Source organism: Pelodiscus sinensis, chromosome 1 (assembly GCF_049634645.1).
Source record: "Pelodiscus sinensis isolate JC-2024 chromosome 1, ASM4963464v1, whole genome shotgun sequence".
NCBI classification, from domain to species: Eukaryota; Metazoa; Chordata; order Testudines; family Trionychidae; genus Pelodiscus; species Pelodiscus sinensis.
In genome coordinates this window covers 27245854-27267879 of record NC_134711.1, presented here as the reverse complement: position 1 = coordinate 27267879, position 22026 = coordinate 27245854, and the positions used below count along the sequence as shown (strand labels likewise).

Below are 22026 nucleotides of genomic sequence, written 5' to 3'. Positions count from 1 at the left end.
TTTTCAGAGTTCAGTACACAAATTGACCATTGGCTGAGCAGAAGAAAATCCTGCTGCTTTAATGTTATAATATTGTATAATAGGTCAGGTGCATTTTCTTTTCTTCTGTGTCAGGTTTTTCCTGTGATTTTCCTGCATGGGTAAAGGTATGGGGTGAGTTGCCAGCCTGAAATCAAGGTTTGATGGCTTGCTGTTTTGGGAAGTGGTGTCTTGGGGGTGATGAGATTGTCTTGGTTAACACAAAGTATGAGGGGAACCTGTGAGCAGATTCATCATCTGGGAGGAAGTTTTGGTTTTGTTTGTAAGCGTGTGGCCTATTCTTAGGCTATGTCTACACTACAAGAGTTTTGAGCAAAAACAGTTGTTTTTGTGCAAAAAACGGCAGAGCGTCCACACCTCAAGTGTGTTTTTGCACGCGCGCACACACACAAAAAATACAGTAAATTGACAGGACAGAGGGCTTTTGCCAGTAGAGTTATTCTTCTCCCCATGAGGAATAACTCCTTTTTGTGCTACAGCTCTTGAGCAAAAAGGCAGGTGTGGATGCTCTGCAGGGGTTTCTTGTTCAAAAAGAGCCTATCAGAAAAAGCACAGGTGCTCTGATGGCCATTCTGTGAATGGCCATCAGAGCTTTCTTGCACAAGATTGTCCATGCCGTGTGTATGCTCTATTGCCCAAAAGCACACTGCTTTTGCGATGCACTTTTGAAATGTGGACACGCTTTTGCACAAGAAGTTTTTGCAGAAGATCTTTTCTACAAAAAGCTTCTTGCGCAAAAACCCTGCAGTGTAGACGAAGCCTGAGATGCAGAATACATCCCGCTCTGTGCCCAGCCGACAGCGGCTATGGGTCTATTTACAGCCCCACTTCATCAGCTCACATTCTAGAGAGATTCTCCTAGCTCTGGAGTTCATCCCAAGTTCAATCCATGGCCAAACAAGATGGCAGCTGTTGCTGTCATAGGAGCAACTTGTTGTCTGATTTTCTCCAGTAATTCTGTAAATCTTGGGGCTGGAGCCAGGTTTGTGATAAATATCAATTATGATGTGGAAGAATATCTCCCTCCTGTCCTCCTCCCCCATTCCCTTTCTCTGAAGCTTCTACAGCAGGGATGGGCAATAAGTGGCTCATGAGCTGGGCTACCACTTCTCACGTCTCCCATTGGCTGGGAATGGCGAATCAGGGCTATACCTGCGGATGCTCAGGTAAACAGCAGCTAACCCTGGAGAATCACATCCAGCCTGCAGGTCAGTTATTGTCCACCTCTGTTCTATAGTATGGCACTCCTAGAAGAAAGGTATTAGACTAGATATGGCTAATCCTATGTGAATGGATTATAGATAATTAATTATTTTTCCCCAATAGGTTACTCTGGGCAGTTTGGGCCAAATTATGTTCTCTGTATTCAAATATTGGTAAGCATTTATTCACACCAATTGATTGAAGAACATGAGAGTACTTTGTGAGGATGCACGTTTACTCACACAGGCAAGGAACTCAGCATGGCCCTTTCTGTGATTCCGTCCTCTCTCAGTGTTTGATACAAGGATATGCTAGCCACTCACTGATTATGCATTAATTTAATGGGAAACAGTGAAGTACATTCTGATTTGAATGCACTCTGTGTATTTGGCTTTTTTCCCCTCCTTATTTTCTTTAATCAAAAATATCACATTTGTATTTTATTCTTTTAAATGACAGGTCCATGGGCACTGCATGTGCCGACATCATACCAAAGGGTTAAACTGTGAACTGTGTTTGGATTTCTACCATGACTTACCATGGAGACCAGCTGAAGGACGCAATAGTAATGCATGTAAAAGTATGTTTAATAAACTATCACTTCTAAATCCTGTGGTGTTGTCTTTTGCTTTCAGTGTTTGACAGATTTTACATAGGTGGTTCATGAGGCTTTTGTTGCATTAAATGAACTGTAAAGACGTGATTAACAAGACTGACACTTCTTTACTGAAAACCTGTTACATCAGTAAAGCTGCTCTTTTTGCCTTGTGCCTTAGAATGCAATTGCAATGGACACTCTACCCAGTGTCACTTCGACATGGCTGTGTACATGGCAACTGGAAATACCAGTGGTGGAGTGTGTGATGACTGCCAGCATAACACAATGGGCCGCAACTGTGAACAATGCAAACCATTTTACTTCCAGCATCCTGAGAGAGATATAAGGGACCCTAACATCTGTGAACGTAAGTGCAATGCCATCACTCAGGATGTTGAAGCACATTGTACTTTGATCTCTAAGGCATTCAGTTAAAGAATTCCAAAGAGCTACACCTGTGTTCTTGGGCCCTGTTCCTCTTCTCTGCGTCGCTGAATGTTCATGAACAGATGTTCTGTGCTTGTGATGGAGGCCTGGGGTAAGTGTGGCCCCTCCTTTTCTTTTTGTTTAAAAACCAGGAAATGGCAACCCCTTGGTGACTTTATGTGCAAACTGCCTTTTTTTAATGAGCTATAGAAATCCGATCTGAGACCTAAGTATGTATTTTACTGTAGTTAAACTGTATAGTTAATAAAGGTGTATGCAATGCTTCCTTTTTAGCTTGTAATTGTGACCCACTGGGCTCCCAAAACGGTGGAATATGCGATCGCTACACTGACTTCTCTGCTGGTCTTATTGCTGGACAGTGCCGTTGTAAATCCCTTGTTGAAGGGGAACGTTGCGACCTCTGCAAAGAAGGGTTCTATGGATTAAGTGCCGATAACACCTTGGGTTGCCAATGTAAGTAGAAAATTTATGGAATGGGAATACACTAATGTTACTTTATGGAGGATCCAAAGCACTTTCTGGAATTAATTAGGGCTTAAAGAAGAACTTCTAATGCACCCCTTGATTTTTATTGAGGGAAGGACATGAATTGAAGATTTCAGGTGGCTTGGATTACACCCACTTCCATAAGAAGTCCCAGGTGATCTTACTGTAAACACAGTTGAAATGCTAACAAGCCTTTATTTGTTTCAATATAAGTCCTTTACTTAGCCTGTGGAAATCTGTCAGGGAGGTAGGGCAGAAACACAGACAAAAATGTGCAATAAAACTGCTCACTGAGAAATGAAGGATGGTCTTACTGTAAATATTTGTATAAATACCGACCAAACTATAAATAAATGCTTGTGTCCTGATTTATGTACTTGCCTTTTCCAATGTAGCTTGTGCCTGTAATCCTTTGGGAACTCTTCCTGGAGGGAATCCTTGTGATTCAGTCACAGGAAGCTGCTATTGTAAACGTCTAGCCACAGGAAAGCACTGTGAGCAGTGTCTGGTAAGTAGCCGTTCAGTAAGAATAGATTTGTAATAGGAAAAAAACACTAATATGAAAGAGGCAGTCTGGCGTGTCGGAAGTGTAGAGTGAGATGGTGCCAAACTTCTGCTAGTGATTGAGAGCAGATGCACGGAGAAAGAATCAATGGAAACAGGCACCCCTGAATGTAAAGTGACAAGGAATGGGTGTTGTGATGCTGGATTGAAGGGTAAGCAGCAAAGTGAGAAAGGAAGCCAGGAATATTGGAGCACAAGTGTTCAAAGAGTTGGTTTTTCAAATCAGGCTACATTTGGAGGGGCACAGCATGGCACTGGAAGTTAGTAGTGGGAGCAATTCATGTTCAACTTTCTAGCTGCCTGACTGTGCCTGAAATCAAGCATGTTACACTGGAATTATCTAAAACTTGTTCTGCCCATTTACCACAGTCACAAACTACCCAAACAAAAAGAGAGGTCTGCTGTGAAAATCAGCCCCAGAAAGTGCTGAGTATCTTCCCAGCCATATCTCCGATTTTCATCAGACTAACTCTCATTACCCAAACCTCAGAGCAGAGATAGCTAAGAAGTATGTGTTGTGTCACTCTTTCACTTGTATCAGAAAAGTGACCCTCTCCTGATACCGCACTTTTTGGCAGTTTAAAAAACTTGTACTGACCAAGCATCCTGTGACTCTCAGGTACATGGTCTGCTTTCAGAGAGGACTATTCCTTTCCAGCTTTGCTTTGTGTTTATCTACTGTTATGTGCCCATAAACTGTGTGGGAAAGCTAAGCATGTCAATCTGTCTCCTGAGGGCATACTGTAGAATAACAGGAACAAAGTCACGCCATATCCATACTGAGAGCCCCCTCTCTCTTTTCACTGGCTGCTGCTAAGTTTCTGGGTGGAGCACCAGTATTGGCTTTATCTTTCAAAGTTGTACATGCTTTGAGACTTGGCTGACAATGAAAATGCCTCTTTTCACACCAGTTAAGCTTACTGAAGTCATTAAAGGGAGGGGGGAAGCTGTTAGAAGTGTGCTCTCCTCAGTTTTGGTACTGGCTTTCACTTCACTTTGCCCCTTCAAAGCATAGATCTTAACCTTTCAGATACACTGCAGAGCACATCTCTTCTCAGCTCTTTACGCAAAAGCAGGTTAATGAGGTGGAGTGATTCTAGGTCTATTATTTGTGTGGTCAGTTCAGTGGCTTTATAATAGCTTTGCCATGGTTTTGTATTGGCTTTAAAATTGGGATGAGCCTAAAGTTCAAACTGAGTGTTTTTGAAATCAACACCTCATTATAGAATTAATGGCCATTGTTCTGCAGGCTGAACACTGGGGCCTGAGCAATGACATGGATGGATGTCGGCCATGTGACTGTGACCAAGGGGGAGCACTGAACAATAAGTAAGTCTAATTTCAGTTGCATTCCTATAATCATGCACTCATTGCACTTCACTGCATTTGCAGTTCTAGCATTCAGGCCATGTCTACAATACAGCTGCTGCTGCTACGGCAATTTTAGTTGTGCCACTGTAATACCATTGTGGAGGCACTTCCTATGTTGGCAGAAGAGATTTCTCTGTTGGTGAAGTTAATCCAGTTCTCTATGGGGATGTTAGATTACAGGCTTCTTTTGGAAGAAGCTTTTCCAGAAAAGATCTTCCGAAAAAACTTCTTCTGAAAGAGAGTGTCGAAAAAGCACATCGAAAAAGTGATCTGCTTTTTTGAAAGCTCTCTCACATTTAAGCTGTGATTACTATGGATGGAGTGGTCATAAGGGCACCTGTGCTGTTTCCTCTTTCCTCTTCTTTCAAAAAAACTCCCTCTTCCGCATCCACACACGCCTTTTTCTGAAAGACCTCTTTCAGAAAAGGCGTTCTTTCTAGTAGAATTAGGTTTACCAATGTCAGAAAAACCTCTGCGTTCTTTTGAAAGAACACAATAGCTGTGTGGACGTAAGTGAAGTTTTTTCTGGAAAAGACCATTTGTCTGAAAAAACCCTGCAGGTTAGACGCACCCCAAGAGGTGGTAGCAAGGTCAGTGGAAGAATTAGTCCATCAACTTAACTGTGTCTCCACTGGAGTTAGTTCAGCCTATCTGCATTGCACAGAGCATGAAATTTTTCACAACCCTGAACAATGTAGTTAGGTTAATCTAATATGTAAGTATAGACCAGGCCCTAGGGTTTGTCTGTACCAAGGAAGTTTGGAGTAATAGAGAGGTAGCCGTGTTAGTCTGATCTTGGTAAAACAAAAAGGGAAAAAATTATGTAGTGCTTTAAAGACTAACAAGATAATTTATTAGGTGATGAGCTTTGTAATGTATCAGAGGGGTAGCCGTGTTAGTCTGAATCTGCAAAAGCGACGAGGAGTCCTGTGGCACCTTATAGACTAACTGAAGTGTAGGAGCATAAGCTTTCGTGGGCAAAGACCCACTTCGTCAGATGCATGTAGTGGAAATTTCCAGAGGCAGGAATAAATATGCAGGCCAGGATCAGGCTGGAGATGACCAGGTGGATCCAATCAAGGAGGATGAGGCCCACTTCTAGCAGCTGATCTGGAGGTGTGAATTCCAAGAGAATAGAAGCTGCTTTTGTAGTTAGCAAGCCATTCACAGTCTTTGTTTAATCCAGAGTTGATTGTGTCAAACTTAAAGATGAACTGTAGCTCAGCAGTTTCTCTTTGAAGTCTGGTCCTGAAGTTTTTTTGCTGCAGGATGGCTACTTTTAGATCTGCAATTGTGTGTCCAGGCAGATTGAAGTGTTCCCCTACAGGTTTTTGTATGTTGCCATTCCTAATATCAGATTTGTGTCCATTGATTCTTTTACGTAGGGACTGTCCTGTTTGGCCGATGTATATAGCAGTGGGGCATTGTTGGCACATGATGGCATATATTACGTTGGTGGATGTGCAGGAGAATGTACCAGTGACAGTATGGCTGATCTGGTTAGGTCCTGTGATGGTGTTGCTGGTGTATATATGTGGGCAGAGTTGGCACCGAGGTTTGTTGCAAGGATTGGTTCCTGAGTTCGAGTTCGAGTTATTATGGTGCGGTGTGTAGTTGCTGGTGAGAATATGCTTCAGGTTGGCGGGTTGTCTGTGGGCAAGGACCGGCCTACCTCCCAAGGCCTGTGAGAGCGAGGGATCATTGTCCAGGATGGGCTGAAGATCACTAATGATGCGTTGGAGAGGTTTTAGCTGGGGACTATAGGTGATGGCCAGTGGTGTTCTGTTGGTTTCTTTCTTGGGCTTGTCCTGTAGCAGGAGGCTTCTGGGTACACGTCTGGCTCTGTCAATCTGTCTCCTCACTTCCTCGTGTGGGTATCGCAGTTTACAGAATGCTTGTTGAAGGTCTTGTAGGTGTAGGTCTCTGTCTGAGGGGTTGGAGCATATGCGGTTGTACCTCAGTGCTTGGCTGTAAACAATGGATCGTGTGGTGTGTCCGGGATGGAAACTGGAGGCATGCAGGTAAGTATAGCGGTCGGTAGGTTTTCTGTATAGGGTGGTATTGATATGACCGTCACTTATTTGTATCGTGGTGTCCAGGAAATGGACCTCCCGTGTAGATTGGTCCATGCTGAGGTTGATGGTGGGGTGGAAGCTGTTGAAATCATGGTGAAATTCTTCCAGAGTCTCCTTCCCATGGGTCCAGATGATGAAGATGTCATCGATGTAGCGTAGGTAGAGAAGGGGTGTAAGTGGACGAGAGCTGAGGAAGCGTTGTTCCAGGTCAGCCATAAAAATGTTGGCGTATTGTGGGGCCATGCGGGTGCCCATAGCAGTGCCACTGGTCTGGAGGTATATGTTGTCACCAAATCTGAAATAGTTGTGTGTGAGGATAAATTCACAGAGTTCAGCCACCAGTTGTGCTGTGGCATCATCAGGAATACTGTTCCTGACAGCTTGTACTCCATCTGCATGTGGGATGTTTGTGTAGAGAGCCTCTACATCCATGGTGGCTAGGATGGTGTTTTCTGGAAGATCACCTATGCATTGTAGTTTTCTCAGGAAATCCGTAGTGTCACGAAGGTAACTGGGAGTGCTGGTGGCTTTGTAATGTGTAAGGTAATTAGCATCTTTATTTAAGGCCCATTCACAACATGTTAAATTTAAGCATAAATACAAGTTCTGAAGTCTCTCTCTGTAATCTGGTGTTAAAGTCTCTGGGTATGTCTACACTACAAGGCTAATTCGAACTAATTTAGTAATCCGTTAGTTCGAATTAACTTTGTAGTGTAGACATACCCTCTGAAGTAAAATGCATGTTTTCAGGTCTTTAAGGGAATGGCCAGTTAGATTAAAATGTTGACTAACAGGTTTTTCCGTATGGAGATATCTGATTTGTGGGCATTAATTCTTTGGCAAAGTGATTGAGCAGTTTGTCTAATATACATCGCAGCAGGACATTGCTGGCACATGATGGCATATATCACATTGCTAGATGTGCAGGAATATGAGCCCTTGATCTTTCCTGTGCATCTATTAATTCACTGTGCACTTCATAGGAATATAATCAGCTCATCAACTTTGGTGGTGGTTGTGGGAAGAGCTGTCAACCATTTTGGAGCAAGGAGTTCCTCTATTAACTGCAGTGATTGCAAAACTATCTGGAGAGGGTATCATTGGCTGGTGGGAAAATGAACAGATGTTTTCTCCTTCTGGCTCTCCTTAGGGAACTGTGCATTCCACCTGAAACAATGCAGTTGGACTGTCTGTATTTTATAAATGTGCTTTCTAATTTTACTGTAGCCTTTGGGGAATGGGCGGTGATAACCCAAGCTAAGGTTATTCTGTTAAACAGCTTAATTACAGTTTTCTGGATCTTTTACTGTGGTGTGTGGAGAGACTAACTGATACAGCCAGAGTCAGTCTGAAAATCTCCTTTGAACTACCGCCATGGAAGCAAAAGTGGTCTGGCCCAAGCAATGAAATCCATTTCCAAATATGGAAAACATTCCCATAATGTTGAAATGTATCTTAGGAAGAACTTCCTCAATTCCCCCTTGGGACAGTTAAGGCATTCCTGATTTCCTCTCATTAGAAGGGCTTTTCTTCTTGGAGGAAATGAGAGCTTATGGAGGCAGAGTTTAAAGTTGTGGCCAGCATAGCTGTTGTCTTCTGTTACCTGCAAACATTTGAAAAAGTAACCCTCAGAATGAGAGCTAGCCGAAAGTAGGGGAACATTTTTTAATTTCTTCTTTTGTTTGACATCATGGATTCATTTATCATATTTATAACCAAAATTTATAACAGATGATCAATAGTAAACATTTTAACTTTTCAGTTCTCAAGAAGCATGCTGTAATTTTTTTACTGAAAGTCAGTTTTTTCAAATTATTAAATAAAGAAGAATTTCAGTAATGAGTGATTTGAAAATTAAAAATTCATGAAAATAACATTTCAATCATGCTATTGGGAAGTGCTTCCTTCTTCATATAAGCTGTAATGTAACAGAGATAAACAGAGGAATTCAGTAGAACCTCAGAATTACAAAATGACAAGTCAGCCATGCACCTCATTTGGAAACAGAAGTATGCAATTACGCAGCAGTAAGAAGCCCTTTCCCTTAGCAAGTACAGTACTTTGCTAAACAAAACTACCACAAAAATAAGGGAAAGCAGTATTTTTCTTCTGCACTGTAAAGTATCAAAGCTGGATTAAGTCAATCTTCAGTAGTACACTTGTGAAAGAACAACCAGCACATTTTTGCTGTTTTCTTCATTTAAATCATTGCTCTGGGGTGGGACTGAGGATGAGGGGTTCAGTATGCAGGCTGCCCAGGGAGAGAGGACAACCCCCAACCCTCTCTCACCACAGCAGCTTGGGACCAGGTGAGAGGGCCGCAGCAGCTCCGGCCAGGGGGACAGGTGCATGTCCCCTGGGTGGGGCAGGTCCAGATTTGTGCCCCCATGCTCTCTGGCCAGAATGAGAAATGTAGCAAACTGCACTTTTCCCTCCCTCCCTGACAGCAGTGTCCCTGTATGAATCAGGAGGGAGAGGGTAGGAGGAGAATTTCGTCCCCCCACCCTTCCTAAAGGGTGCCTAGGGATTGGAAGGCTTGAGGCTGCAGCAGTCCCAGATGATGGGAGGGTGCCACCAGCCAGCCCCTTTCATCTGCCTAGTGATTGTCTCTTTTCTGTATGGTAGGGATGTAAAAGTGCAACAGTTTATCGATTTCTGTTACGGTTACATGCCAGCTCCCCAGGAGCTGCTGGCTCCACTCCTGGGAGGCTTTGCTGCAGCTCTCCACTATCCTGCTCCCCAAGAGCTGGGCCTGTCACTCTGTGACCCACAGCAAAGACTCCAGTACCAGGGCCGGCAGGTGCGGCTGTCACTCCACAACTGCAGCGAAGCATCTGCCTGCTCTCTCCCAGGGAGGCTTTGCTGTGGGCTCTGCAGTGTAAAAGTTTATACAGCGCCCGCAGCATGTGTAACCATGTAACTACTAGGATTTTTAGCAGTTACACGGTTACATTTTAATATGACTTTTTACATCCCTACTGAGAAGCAAGCTCATTCCAGGAACATCCCATTTTCCTGGCACAACCAAACTCTTACCTTGCTTTAAAATATGATAAGAGGAAGTGGTGCACTGAATTTGATGGTCCTACCTCTTACCGTTTAGGAGGAGTTTTTGAGCAATCAGACAGAGACAGACAAACTCAAATATAAATATATAGGCTGCACCTCTCTAAATCCACACTCTCTGGTCTAGCAACATATTCCAGAACCAGAATGTCCTGTTGTGTTGTGGGGGGAACGGGTGGTAGGAACATGGTTTGCTGAAGGGTGAGATGGGAACTTGGTGTGCTTCTTCAGCTAGGCTGCAGATGGGGGGGAAGGAGAGAAAGCCAAGTGTGGTGTGGTGGGGGACGAGCGGGTAGGGAGGGAAGGTAGCAGCACAGGGGGCCAAAAATGACCTCTCCTGGTCCAGCAAACTCCCTCATTTGGGACCAATTAGGTTCTGAGGATGCTGGACCAGGGAAGTCCAACCTGTAGTAGATTAAACAACCTTCATTCCCAAGGTGTTTGTAACTGTCAGGTTCTGTTGCAGTTTGTTTCCTTGGTGTTCTCTCGTTATATGTGCAACATAAATGTATTCCCCTTACATTTCAGCTGCTCAAGTGAAACTGGCCAGTGTCAGTGCCGGCCCCACATAATTGGACGCCAGTGCAATGAAATGGAGCCTAGCTATTACTTCATGTTGCTAGACCACTACATCTATGAGGCAGAGGAAGCCAACTTTGGTCCTGTGAGTAGCAAATTTTAAAGCGCAGTGTGTCAGAGCTCTGGTTATACCCCCTGGGTCCTGCACTTCCTGGCAGATTTTTAAGATGCCTTAGAGGCTCATGGTGACTCTCCCACTGCCACTTGTTTACTCTGAGGCAAAGGTTCCATGCTTAATGTGCTATTTTCATCATAGGCACTAGCTTGGAGGGGAAAACCCCTCAATGGTCCAAAAGTCCCCTTTCCCTGGTGGTGGTCCACTCAGTATGGGGAGGGTTGGGGGAAACCTGGTCCCTCTAGGGATGTTAAATAGCAGTTAACTGTCATGGGTTCCCAAACTGGGGGGTGTGAAGAAATTCCAGGGGGGGCATGAGGCAACCCAGCCACCACCCTCCCTCTCCCCCCATCAAGTTTTGCAGTCACTTCTTCCCCCCATCCCCCAACAACTTGAGCAAGAAAAAGGAACTGAGCGGGGCAGCACAAGTTTTTTTTTGGGGGGGGGTTCAAAAAATCAGAAAGTGGGGCATGATGCTGAAAAGTTTGGGAACCACTGGGCTAATCAAATAGTTGATGGAATTTCCATCAACTAGTTAATGAGGGCAGTGTCAGCATTCACTCAGTCTCAGCACCCACCCCCACCCCACCGCTTTGCATTTTTAAAAGGAAGCCTGCAGGAGAGGACACTAGCTGAATCCTTGTTCCTGTGTCTCAGCACAAATGCTCACCCCCACTTGCTTCCGATTAGCATTTTTAAGGGGAAGCTAGCGCAAGTGCTGAAACCTGGGATTCAGCCTGCATCCTCTCCTGCCAGCTTCCCTTTAAAAATGCAAAACAGTGGGGCTGTGGAGGTAAAAGAGAAATGAGCGAGTAGTTGATAGTGCTACCTTATTGGGTAGTTGGCTACTCCTTTATGTCTTTAGGTCCCACCCACTTACTTTGCATTCTGGCCCAGGGCCCTAGGTAGCAGCAAGTAGCAGGGCTCTTGCCCTGATCACTACAGAATAGCAGCCTCTCCCTAGACCACGTCCCCAACCACTCCCACAGTACCGTCTCCATGGCACCTTGGAGAAAACCAATCCTGCTTGCAATCTGCAGGTTGTCTCCACTCTGCACTTCCTCCTCTCTGGTCCCTCCCCCTTCTCCTATACCTGTCTTATCTGAGGGGAAGTCTCTTAGGGTATGTCTACACTACCCCGCTAGTTCGAACTAGCGGGGTAATGTATGCATACCGCACTTGCTAATGAAGCCCGGGATTTGAATTTCCCGGGCTTCATTAGCATAAGCGGGGAGCCGCCATTTTTAAATCCCCGCTGCTTCGAACCCCGTACAGCGCGGCTACACGGGGCTCAAACTAGGTAGTTCGGACTAGGGTGCCTATTCCGAACTACCGGTACACCTCGTTTCACGAGGAGTAATGGTAGTTCGGAATAGGAACCTAGTCCGAACTACCTAGTTCGAGCCCCGTGTAGCCGCGCTGCACGGGGTTCGAAGCAGCGGGGATTTAAAAATGGCGGCTCCCCGCTTATGCTAATGAAGCCCGGGAAATTCAAATCCCGGGCTTCATTAGCAAGTGCGGTATGCATACATTACCCCGCTAGTTCGAACTAGCGGGGTAGTGTAGACATACCCTTATAGAGGGCCAGCAGGCCTTAACTGCCTGCAGGTGTCTCATTAGCCTGCTGCAGGCCAGCTCTAATGAGTCTCAGGTGCCTGCCTGTCTTGGTTGCTGAGCAGCAGACTGTGCAGGGAACAGGAATCCACTCACCTAGCTACCTGTGTACCTGTCCTCCATCAAACTCCTGCAGTCCGGGGTTCTCTGCTCGGTATCCCCATCCGGTTCCCTCGTTTTAACCCTTTGACCCTCACACCTGTACCTGTTTTTTCATTATTTGTCCCCCGTAATTAGTTGGCTTGTCCAGTTTCTGTGGACCCTCCCCACAGGTTGGGGGGTGGTCTTTTAGATGTGGGCGGGCTAACGCCTGCCCACCTCCTGGATGCCAAATAGTATCAAACTCCTGCAGCCCACTGCCTGTGGTTTGCCACAGCAGGTTCAATAGAAACGTGGAAAATTCTGCTGGCCCTTAGATAGCATATCTTGTTTCAAAAAGGGCCAGTGTTGTAACAGTTAAAATGTAGACTCTGATCATATGGGAGAACTGTTAATCCACAGATGGTAGACTGGGCATTGACAATAATTCATATGGTAATTTAAAGGAAAATCTCCAGGTTATTTTGCCATAGGTTTTCTTTTAAAATCCATTTCTTGGACCTTGCTGCATTCAACATACATTGACCTAGCAGCTTTTTTATTCTGCTGCACCTAGATTTTTAAACACTGCATTTCTCAAGAATGCTGGGATTTCTGTCATTAAGTCACTTTGTTTGTTTCAATAAAAATCCCACACAGAGAATATGTGACTTTTTCAAACAGACATTTAAGTATCATAGCAGGTGTCCATTTTTGGTGTTCTGCTCCCAAGTGGAGTTTCTTTCATTAATGACTAAAAATGAAGTTTAGAGTCCAAAGAAGAGCATTATAGATGTTACATTATCTCGTTTAGTTAGTCCTCTGTGCCTGGACTGCATGTCCCTTTTCCTCCCCTGCCCTCTCATTGGTTGTGAATACAACCTTACTCTTAATTCATACTCAACAGCTATACCATTATATCTATATGGTAACTTTGTCTCCAAAAGCAACAGATAATAGTTCGCATTTGTTAATTAATTTCAGGCAGTCACTTTGCAGTATTAGACAAATTAGGCTTTTTTCTATTGAGTTCTACCTTATGGTGAGACCATACAGAAAGCAAGGCAGTGTAATAGAATTTGAAACACCACATGCAGTGTGTGAGCTATGCACTGTTACTGTGTTAGGATTTTCCTTATGAATAGAAGGGTAGCTTAGGAGAGAGAAATTTACAGATGCACAAACACTTGCTTGTGAAAAGAGCCATTGGAAAATACAAACCTATTTTTTCTAAGTATTTGCTAATATTTACAAATATTTCTACTAGGCAGAGTAAAATTAGTGCATTTGCATGGATATTCTAACAGTAGAAAGTGAGTTGTCCACAAAACCCAAGGTTCTGACTCCTTGTCACATAGCACCATGAGTATTCATCTCAAGACATGCCCAAAAGCTCCCTTCTCTCAGACTTCTGCCAGGTAGCGTGTGACCCTTCATGGAGGACTCTCCCTTTGCCCAAAGTCTGGGTAATTTATAGCTAGCTGTACTATCTTTGAAGACTGTGAAAATTCATGATTGGGCTGTCACAGTTCAGATGCACACAAAAATGTCTCCTCTTTAGTAAGGGCATCTGCTGTCAGGTTCCTGGTTCCCTTGGTCATCATCTGCGTGGAGACTTATAGGATCATAGAATCATAGAATATTTGGACTGGAAGGGACCTCGAGAGGTCATCGAGTCCAGTCCCCTGCCCTCATGGCAGGACCAAATACTATCCAGACCATCCCTGATAGACATTTATCTAACCTACTCTTAAATATCTCCAGAGATGGAGATTCCACAACCTCCCCGGGCAATTTATTCCAGTGTTTGACTACCCTGACAGTTAGGAACTTTTTCCTAATGTCCAACCTAAACCTCCCTTGCTGCAATTTAAGCCCATTGGTTCTTGTTCTATCCTCAGAGGCCAAGGTGAACAAGTTTTCTCCCTCCTCCTTATGACACCCATTTAGATATCTGAAAACTGCTATCATGTCCCCCTTCTATCTTCTCTTTTCTAAACTAAACAAACCTAATTTCTTCAGCCTTCCCTCATAGGTCATGTTCTCTAGACCTTTAATCATTCTTGTTGGTCTTCTCTGGACCCTCTTCAATTTCTCCACATCTTTCTTGAAATGTGGCGCCCAGAACTGGACACAATACTCCAATTGAGGCCTAACCAGCGCAGAGTAGAGCGAAAGAATGACTTCTCATGTCTTGCTCACAACACACCTGTTAATGCATCCCAGAATCATGTTTGCTTTCTTTACAACAGCATCACACTGCTGACTCATATTCAACATGTGGTCCACTATAACCCCTAGATCCCTTTCTGCTGTACTCCTTCCCAAACAGTTGCTTCCCATTCTGTATGAATGAAACTGATTGTTCCTTCATAAGTGGAACACTTTGCATTTGTCTTTATTAAACTTCATCCTATTTACCTCAGACCATTTCTCCAATTTGTCCAGGTCATTTTGAATTATGACCCTATCCTCCAAATTAGTCGCAATTCTTCCCAGCTTGGTATCATCTGCAAACTTAATAAGCGTACTTTCTATGCCAATATCTAAATCGTTGATGAAGATATTGAACAGAGCCAGTCCCAGAATAGACCCCTGCGGAACCCCACTTGTTATGCCTTTCCAGCAGGATTGTGAACCATTAAAAACTACTCTCTGAGTACAATTTTCCAGCCAGTTATGCACCCACCTTATAGTAGCCCCATCTAAGTTGTATTTACCTAATTTATTGATCATGCGAGACCGTATCAAACGACTTACTAAAGTCTAGGTATACCACATCCACCACTTCTCCCTTATTCACAAGATTCGTTATCCTATCAAAGAAAGCTTTCAGATTGGCCTGACATGATTTGTTCTTTACAAATCCATGCTGGCTGTTCCCTATCACCTTGCCACTTGCCAAGTGTTTACAAATGATTTCTTCCATTATCTTCCCTGGCACAGAAGTTAAACTAACTAGTTTGTAGTTTCCTGGGTTGTTCTTATTTCCCTTTTTATAGATGGGCACTATATTTGTCCTTTTCCAGTCCTCTGAAATCTCTCCTGTCTCCCATGATTTTCTAAAGATGATAGCTAGAGGTTCAGATACCTCCTCTATCAGCTCCTTGAGTATTCTAGGATGCATTTCATCAGGCTCTGGTGACTTGCAGGCATCTAACTTTTCTAGGTGATTTTTAACTTGTTCTTTTTTTATTTTACCTTCTAAAACTACCCCCTTCCCACTGGCATTCACTATGTTAAGTGTCCTCGGTGAAGACCGAGACGAAGTCATTGAGCATCTCTGCCATTTCCAAGTTTCCTATTACTGTTTCTCCCTCCTCACTGAGCAGTGGGCCTACCCTGTCCTTGGTCTTCCTCGTGCTTCTAATGTATTTATAAGAAGTCTTCTTGTTTCCCTTTATTCCGGTAGCTAGTTTGACCTCATTCTGTGCCTTTGCCTTTCTAATCTTGCCCCTGCATTCCTGTGCTGTTTGCCTATATTAATCCTTTGTAATTTGTCCTACTTTCCATTTTTTATATGACTCCTTTTTTATTTTTAGATCATGCAAGATCTTGTGGTTAAGCCAAGGCCATCTTTTGCCATATTTTCTATCTTTCCAACACTTCGGAATAGCTTGCTTTTGGGCCCTTAACAATGTCCCTTTGAAAAACTGCCAACTCTCCTCAGTTGTTTTTCCCCTCAGTCTTGATTCCCATGGGACCTTACCTATCAGCTCTCTGAGTTTACCAAAATCTGCCTTCCTGAAATCCATTGTCTCTATTTTGCTGTTCTCCCTTCTATCCTTCCTTAGAATTGTGAACTCTATGATTCACCCACTTTCACCCAAGCTGCCTTCCACTTTCAAATTCTCAACCAGTTCCTCCCTATTTGTTAGGATCAAATCTAGAACAGCTTCCCCCCGGTAGCTTTTTCAACCTTCTGAAATAAAAAGTTGTCTCCAATGCAGTCCAAGAACTTATTGGATAGTCTGTGCCCCACAGTGTTATTTTCCCAACATATATCTGGATAGTTGAAGTCCACCATCACCACCAAATCTTGGGCTTTGGATGATTGTGTTAGTTGTTTAAAAAAAGCCTCATCCACTTCTTCCACCTGTGTAGGTGGCCTGTAGTAGACTCCTAGCATGACATCACCTTTGTTTTTAATCCCTTTTAGCCTAACCCAGAGACTCTCAACATTTCCGTCTCCTATGTCCATCTCCACCTTACTCCAAGTATGTTCATTTTTAATGTATATGGCAACACCTTCTCCCTTTTTTCCCAGTCTATCCTTCCTGAGCAAGCTGTACCCTTCTATAGAAACATTCCAATCATGTGTATTATCCCACCAAGTTTCTGTGATGCCAACAATGTCATAATTGTACTTATTTATTAGCACTTCCAGTTCTTCCTGCTTATTTCCCATACTTCTCACATTTGTATATAGGCATCTAAGATCCTGATTTGACCTTGCCTCCCAGTTTTGCCCTGACCCTCCTTTCTCTCTGCCATTGTAGCCCACACTCCCTCCCATTTCCAACCCATCTCCCAGGTCCCCATGTTCTCCACTTACCTGTGGGCTTTGCTCACCTGTCCCCGTCGAACATGTTTTGCTCCCTTCTGACTGGAGTGCTTCCAGAGTGTTTTCAGCTTTCAAAGTGTTATTCCCAGCAGATATGGGCTACCCAGGAACACTTGCTAGCTTTCTCTTCCATGATGGTTAACAGTGTGACTATCCTCGGCTGTAGATACAACATAGCTCTTTTTATGCAAGTCCATTTTATTCTGAAGATAATAGTAAGAGAAAACATTAAGCCAGAGGTGGGGAACATTTTTGGTCAGGGGCTGCGCACAAGTGAGAAACAAACAAAAAAAACCCCCTAAAACCTCCAAATCCTCACTCTCATGGCTACATTCCCCTCACATACCAGAGCCCTAGGCTAGTAGATTTATTCCCCTCACATACCAGAGCCCTAGGCTAGTAGATTTTCTGTGCTCTAGTTCTGTGGGGGGATGGTATGCCAGTGCAGACTCGCCGATACTGGAAGGGGGAAATCCCTGAGCATCAAGGGCTGGATTCAGGCAAGCTAGTGTCTGCATCTGGCCCTCAGGGTTTAGGTTTCCCATCCCTGCATTAAGCCGTCCAAGTCAGGGGTGGCCAACCCATTCCAGATGAATAGCCAAGATCTGGATCCAGCATGAAGAGCCAGGGCCAAAAGTTGTAGAGCAAAAAAAAGAAAAGGAGCCCCCAAAAAGGAAAAAAGGAGCCTCCAAAAAGTTGTAGAGCCATTTTGATCTGGATGTCTCCCCTGCCCCGGTGATCACAGGGGAGCTCGGAGGCGTGGACAGTGTTCAGGGGACATGAGGGCGGTTTCATGAGCCTCGGGGGCGGCTTCGCAAACCACACCGACGGGGGGGTGGGGAAGAGCCGCGGATTGGCCACGCCTGCTCCAAGTGACTGGGTGCTTGCTCTGAGCTGAGGCTGGAGCAACTTCCTGGTCACAAGTTCATAACAGCCTCTGCTTGGAACAAACATTCAGTCTTACAGGGTGTGAGGGGTTTGGGGTGCGATCACCCTCTCCCAGAGCGAGAGGGGGGCTCAGCGAACCCCTTTGCCCTCTTTCCACCAGTATCCTGTCTCGGGCCCCTGCTTGTAAGCCCGGACAATTGGGTGTGATCACCCCCTCCCAGAAGGGGAGGGGGGGGGTCAGCGGACCCTGCAGTTATCACCTGTCCCTGCGGGGTGGGGCCTGAGCCCACAGTCCAGCCTCCTCTTGTTTGGCTGTCGCCTGGTTCTATCGCATGCCTGAGCCAGCGCTGCCCAGGATTGAATGCTCCTCGGGGGCGAGGGAGGGGGACCCGGTCCCACCCTCTCTCCGGGTCCCAGCCCGGGGCCCTAAGCGTCGGGGCTTGCTCACGCCCCGATGCGGTAGACGGGGGTCACTCCTGCCGTAACCCGTCTACCCACGGACGCCAAAAGGGTCCCGCCCCGGGCTTCTTCCTCCCTTCCCAGGTACTTTCGCACTGTCATCCTGTTTCCCGGAGCCTACCCTGGTTCAGGAGTCCGGGTCTGGAGTCGCTCCGGCGATCCCTCACGGGTCCACTCCCTCTGCCGGGTCCGATCCCTACTGGGCCGTTCCTTCCAAGGCCGGCGGGGAGGGGTCCAGTCCCCGTTGGAGCCGGGGCTGGTTGACCGCAAGCTGCGGTGGCTGTCCCGGGAACCCCAGGGCCGCGGCCGGGCCGTCTGCCGGCCTCGGTGTCATTTGGGGTCCGTCTTGGGCTTGGGGGTTCTCCTCCCTCTTTGCGAGGAGGTGACCCCCTCCCTCTGTGGTGGCGAGCCTTTTTAAAATGGCCCGCCATGCCAGACGCCTCCTGGGGCTCCGCCCCTTCTGGCGGCGTGCCGGTGTTCTCAGCAGCCACTCGGCTGCATGGCTCCACCCAGCCCCCGCCCAGTGCGGCCCCCAGGGAGGGACCAGCAGTTCCCTGCCGGTGCAGCTGTGGAGGCTGAGCGTGGCCCCGCCGGCTTCCCCTGCTCGTGCCAGGGCTGGTGGGAGGGGCTTGGGCCACGCCACCGCTTTCCGCAGCCCGACGGCCCCGGCAGTCTGCCGTGCGAGTCGCTGGCGGCCTGTCACACAGGGGTTCAGTCGACCCTGTTCTTCCAACACTGGCCGGCTCACATTGCTGTGCAGGGGCAGATGACTGTTTTGCAGGGCCCCGGGCAGCATAATTCCGTGGGGCCCCCCCTTTACCACAGTGCATGCGCAGTGACGCCACGGCGCATGCGCGGGGCTTTCTGAAGCGCGGGGCTCAGGGCGGCTGCCCCATTCGCCCTGCCCTATATCCGCCCCTGTTGCTGTGAGGGAAATTCCCCCAGACTTCGTTGTCCTGATCAAAGCAGGTCATGGACTGGATTGGGCCTGCAGGCTCTACCTGGCAGGAGGGAGGAAGCAGCTCCATGTGGCTCTGTACACTGTAGAGCAGGGGTGTGGAACCTAAGGCCTGGGGGCCAGATGCAATCCCCAGCTTGCCTGGATCCAGCCCTAGAGGCTCCAGGTTTCCCCCCCTGCCAGCACTGGGGACCCATGCTAATACCCCTGCCCCGCCCACTTTCTTCTCCTGAGTCGGAGGCCACATCATTGAGGATTTTATTTTTTTATTTGCTTCTTACTTATGTGTGGTTCCCACCCCTGCTGTAGAGAACGCTGCCTGCAGGCACCACCCCTCCGCCCCCTTATCTCCATTGCCTGGGAATTACGGCCAATGAGACTGACGGCCGGGGGGGGGACCCTGCAGGGAGCGCTTCCTTGTAGCATGCAAAGCTGCACAGAACACCTGTGTCCCCCTTGGAGATGTGCCAGGTAGGTATCCCATCCCTCCCTCCCCCACAATCCCACATGCTCAGACCCTGCACCAGCCCTCGCAGCCCACTCCTGCACCCCCATTCTGCTCTTGTACCCTACACCTCCTGCCCAGATCCTGCACCCTCACACCCAGCCTGCTCCTGTCCCATCACCTTCTCAGGCCCATCAACCTCAACCCTAACCTGCTCTCTGGCAGCCTCGTCCCATGCACTGAACCCTTCTTTTTTGGCCCCACCCCAGAGCTTGCAGGGGGGGGGAGCATCATAAAATCCACTAATACCAGACTCCTGGAAGAGTTCATCCAGCCCTTTCCATTTGGGGGTTGGGGTCCACATCTGAGAGAGGTTTTGTTATTCCCTCTCCCCCGACTTTTCTGTTGGTCAGTGGCCCCTGACCTAAAAAAGATTCCCCACACCTGTTTTAGTGCCTCCCCTTTTTCTGGATGACTGTTTCCAGTTTTTAAGATGAGCCCTTAACTTCTGATTTGGGTTGCCCAGTTCTAGTCAAACAGGCTTCAAGGTAATCACACTAATTGCCCTTTTTGAATGTTAACAGGAGTGAGAGAGCTCAGCAATTACCAGAAACTTGTAAGAATTACTAATACACCATGGAGAAACTCTAGTAAACTACAGCAGTTACATTCTGGATTGCAGCAGTGCATTTTATTGACTTTGTGTTTTGTGCAAGACAATGTTTAAATATGATCAATGGTTTACATCACAATGGTATTTTAAACTTAAAATTACATAATGAATAAACTGACAGAGCTGTTCACTAATAGCTTCTTTCAGTCTCTGTGCAATGAAAGAAAAGGTTTTGTATTTGCAAACGAGGGCAAGGTATAGATATGTCTCTATTTTTATAAAGAGACATATATTCTTGTCTTCTCCATAATATGATTTTAATAACAAACTAAGCAACCATGAAAATGCAAATACACAAATAACTTGTTAGTCCATGGAGTTTCTGTACTTGTGGATTTTTGCTTTCACCACTGAACAGGTATTTTTTAGCTACTCCCCTCCTTCCTCCCAGTATTGTAATAACTTCCCCTTCTTCTTTAGGGAGTGAGTATAGTAGAGCGCCAGTATTCTCCCGATCGTATCCCATCCTGGACTGGAGTAGGATTTGTAAGAGTCCCTGAAGGCGCATATCTGGAATTCTATATCGACGATATTCCATATTCTATGGAGTATGAAGTTGTGATTCGCTATGAACCACAGGTAACTGGCCATTCTTTACATCCATGTTTATCAACGTTGTTACCTCTTGAGAGGCGATAATGGGTTGTAGAAATATGTAACAAGGCTTGAGTTTTGCCTGTGGAATGCTAGGAGCTGACTGGTGTGAAGATAATCCTTGTTGTCATCAAATAACTTAGTGTAAAAGCTTTTTGCATATCTGACCACTACTGTTTGCCTCACAACCACAATTTATTTATTATTTTATTGTAGTTTTGCCATTTGGAAGCATGGTACTTTCTGGATAATTTAAAAAATTATGACTGATACCAGTTGAGAATATAAATTAGGCATAACATAGCAAGCACTACTGATAAAGAGAGTGGAAACCATGCCATGTTTCAGTAGAAGACTAATTGCACAGCTCACACAAATGATCTATATACTGAAATAAATTTACATAAAATATTAATGGAATAATTGTAAACACAGGAATAAATGTCAACCATTCTTAGAAAATCGCGATCTGTTTGTGGCTAGTCCACAAACAAAAAGAAGGAAAAATCCGTCAAATAAACTGCTCAGTCCAGGTTGTTCACATATATCTGGTTACAGGAATGGGGTGCCATAAATTGTGATTGTTACTTATGCGTCTTGTTTGCTCTCATTCTCGCGTGTACTTTTGCTATCAGAAGTTTAATGACTTATCCATTGGTTAATGCTGCCTAATTTTTCCAGTTACCAGATCATTGGGAAAAAGCTGTTATTACTGTTTCACGCCCAGGCAAGATCCCTACAAGTAGCCGATGTGGTAATACTGTTCCTCAGTTTGATGATAATCAGAATGTATCATTATCACCAGGTTCAAGGTCTGTATAACTGCTGCTGTTTTGTTTGTTTCAGGGTTGATAGACATTTTAGAATTTGGTTGCACAAGTTTTCAAATATTCTTTTCAAAACTTATATTCATTCTTAAAAAAACAAACAAGAAGGGGCAGAATATTCTCTTGAACATTCCATAGACCCCTCTAAAAAGAGTTATTGCATTCAGCATTTTAAATGAAAACCAAACATCCTGTCTCCAATCCAGATATGTAGTCCTTCCACGCCCAGTGTGTTTTGAAAAGGGACTGAATTACACTGTTCGTCTGGAGCTAACACAGTATTCCTCCGTCGATACTGAGCTGGAAAGCCCATACACACTCATTGACTCTGTAAGTGCAAGTTTTTTACCAATGTTTTTGAAGAAAAATTAAAAACTTTAAAA

General features: G+C 45.5%; 1 protein-coding gene across 1 annotated transcript in view; it reads left to right on the top strand.

Moving 5' to 3' along the window:
* Positions 1-22026, top strand: part of LAMB1 (laminin subunit beta 1) — a 92635-nt gene that overhangs the window by 24435 nt on the left and 46174 nt on the right. Inside the window, exons 8-16 of the mRNA XM_075927255.1 lie at positions 1702-1822; positions 2019-2207; positions 2561-2740; positions 3169-3281; positions 4587-4666; positions 10378-10513; positions 20643-20801; positions 21498-21628; positions 21850-21973. Coding sequence (XP_075783370.1) covers positions 1702-1822; positions 2019-2207; positions 2561-2740; positions 3169-3281; positions 4587-4666; positions 10378-10513; positions 20643-20801; positions 21498-21628; positions 21850-21973 — 1233 coding nt within the window. The remainder of the gene's footprint in view (positions 1-1701; positions 1823-2018; positions 2208-2560; positions 2741-3168; positions 3282-4586; positions 4667-10377; positions 10514-20642; positions 20802-21497; positions 21629-21849; positions 21974-22026) is intronic.